The sequence below is a fragment of the Apis dorsata genome, unplaced genomic scaffold, assembly GCF_000469605.1.
Source record: "Apis dorsata unplaced genomic scaffold, Apis dorsata 1.3 scaffold_415, whole genome shotgun sequence".
Classification (NCBI taxonomy): Eukaryota; Metazoa; Arthropoda; class Insecta; order Hymenoptera; family Apidae; genus Apis; species Apis dorsata.
The window spans coordinates 53,037-55,419 of record NW_006263670.1 but is presented as its reverse complement, the minus strand read 5'-3'; the positions used below and the strand labels follow the sequence as shown (position 1 = coordinate 55,419).

Below are 2,383 nucleotides of genomic sequence, written 5' to 3'. Positions count from 1 at the left end.
AAAAAAAAAAAAAAAAAAAAAAAAAAAAAAAAAAAAAAAAAAAAAAAAAAAAAAAAAAAAATACTTTAATAACCAATTATACCTTTTTGCCATATAGACATTGATAAAATATAACTCCTACACTCCAAACATCAACTTTTGATGATATTTTTGGAGGATTTTTACCAATAACAAAACACTCAGGTGGAAGATACCTAAATCATATAAAATATAATTAATAATATGAAAACGTGAAAAACATTATATAACATGAAAAAAATTAAGGATTTTTTTAATATTAAAATATTACTCGCGAATTAATTATTTTTAAAATAAAGAATATACATACCAATAGGTACCAGCTCCTTGAGATGTTAAATCCATTCCATGATCTGGATTATAATTTTCCTCATCCATTACTTTACTTAATCCGAAGTCTGTAATCTTTATTTCTCCACAAACATTACCTTCAGTTAATAATATATTACCTACAATAATTACATTAATGATACACAATCAACAATTTTTATGTTTTTATTTTATTAACTACAATATAAAATAACTACAATATAATTTGTATAGAAATTAATAAACAGAAATTTACCTGGTTTTAAATCATAATGTATGACTGGAGGTTTTATTTCATTGAGGTACTTTAATGCAGATACAACTTGCATAACAATAGATCTTGCTTCTCTCTCAGGTATAGTCTTATGCTGAAAATATTTAATAAAATGTGTTACATATATTAAATACTATGTAAAATAATATTTTAATACATATACCTGTTTAAGGTAAAAATCTAAATCATGGCCATCACAATATTCCAAGACAGTACAAAAAGAATTGGCGTCGATTTCAAACACATCATACAATTTCACAACACGAGGATGATCAAGAGCTTTATGTATATTATATTCTCGTAACGCATGCCTGCATAAAAAAAAATATATACACATGTACACATATACACATGTAAAATAATATAAAAATATATTTTGTATAAATATATTAAAAAAATGTCACAATATAATATATAATTAACTTAAATTATATATTATATAAGACATATATATATTTTATTGCGAAATTGTAATTATTATTCTTTTCTTTATTAATTTAATATTTTCCAAAAAATTTAATTATAAAAATATTTACTTAATATAATTAGCTTTTTTATCTTCTTTCCAGTCTTTATTCAGTTGATGTACTTTACAAGCGACATATCGTTGCTCTTTTAAGTCAAACGCCTATAAAAAAGTGATTTAAAAGAATTATTTGATTAATTTTTTATCATACAGTATTTTAAAATTAAAAAATTCCTTTTTATACCTTATGCACTTCACTGAAGCCACCTTTTCCTAACAACATTAGTAAAAGGTAACGATCACTCAATACAGGATGAGAATTGAATCTCGATTGGTCCTCGTTGTGAATACGTTTTAGTTCTCTAATGTGCAAATTTCGTTCTCTTTCGAGTTTTTCCATTTCTAATTGAAGATCGGCGTCTTCTTTTTTCAAAGCACTTTGCCTTAACTAAAATCGGATATATATGAATATTATATTCAAGGGATACCCATCGCACAATCAATTTTAGAGACCAAAAGTTAATATACAAAAATTTGAGATTTTAAGATTTCTTTATTAAAATATATTATTAAGTATTTGAAGTTTGCATTAAATATAGTGAGACAAAAATAGAAAGATTTCATTCTATTCATCTCTATTATATTATCATCGCATTCTGTTCCTGTATTCTAAACTTCAATTGCTTATTATTAATAATTAAATCTTAATTGTTATTTTTGTATATCAACTTTTGAATTTTTGTTTTGGTTTCTAAAATATCTCATGAATATATTGTGTATATATATATATAATATATGTCAAAATAATGTTTATATAATTTCTGAACTATAAAAGATTATCAAAATGCAACTTAGAAAATTCAATACCTTGAGTATTTCATCAGCTTCATAATACTCTTGCCACGTATAAGATCCAGGTACTGCATCTGGTTTTAAGAATGTAGCTTCTGTACCATTATGCAAAGAAGGTTGAGGCTGACTACGTTTCCTACCAGTTTCACTGTTCGATGGCCTCTTTTTGAGTAATAGCTTTTTTTGTTTATCAATCTCTTCTCGTTCAGTTGCAATTTCTTCTTGCCGTCGTGCTAATTCTTGAAACGCATAACCATCTGTCCAATTTTCTTGAAATGTTGCGCCCACCCTTTGAGTTACAAATTGACCCAACCTCAGTCTATTTTGCATACATTTTTGCCTAGCCTCCTTTTTTTCTATATTTGATTTTTCTTTTAATAGCTTCTTTACAACGTCTATACACTTATTTATATGAGATTTGTGCTGTTCAATTACTTTTTGTTGATTAGCCATTTGATGCCTCA

The 2,383-nt window shown here is 25.5% G+C and overlaps 1 protein-coding gene across 1 annotated transcript in view; it reads right to left on the bottom strand.

The window, feature by feature from the left end:
• LOC102677989 (serine/threonine-protein kinase tousled-like 2) overlaps positions 1 to 2,383 on the bottom strand; it is a 32,290-nt gene that overhangs the window by 3,280 nt on the left and 26,627 nt on the right. The window contains exons 8-14 of the mRNA XM_006619402.2: positions 1,935 to 2,383; positions 1,312 to 1,515; positions 1,138 to 1,229; positions 765 to 912; positions 584 to 695; positions 329 to 467; positions 83 to 194 (exon numbers count right to left, since the gene is read on the bottom strand). The exon at positions 1,935 to 2,383 is cut by the window's right edge and continues 7 nt beyond it. Coding sequence (XP_006619465.1) covers positions 83 to 194; positions 329 to 467; positions 584 to 695; positions 765 to 912; positions 1,138 to 1,229; positions 1,312 to 1,515; positions 1,935 to 2,383 — 1,256 coding nt within the window. The remainder of the gene's footprint in view (positions 1 to 82; positions 195 to 328; positions 468 to 583; positions 696 to 764; positions 913 to 1,137; positions 1,230 to 1,311; positions 1,516 to 1,934) is intronic.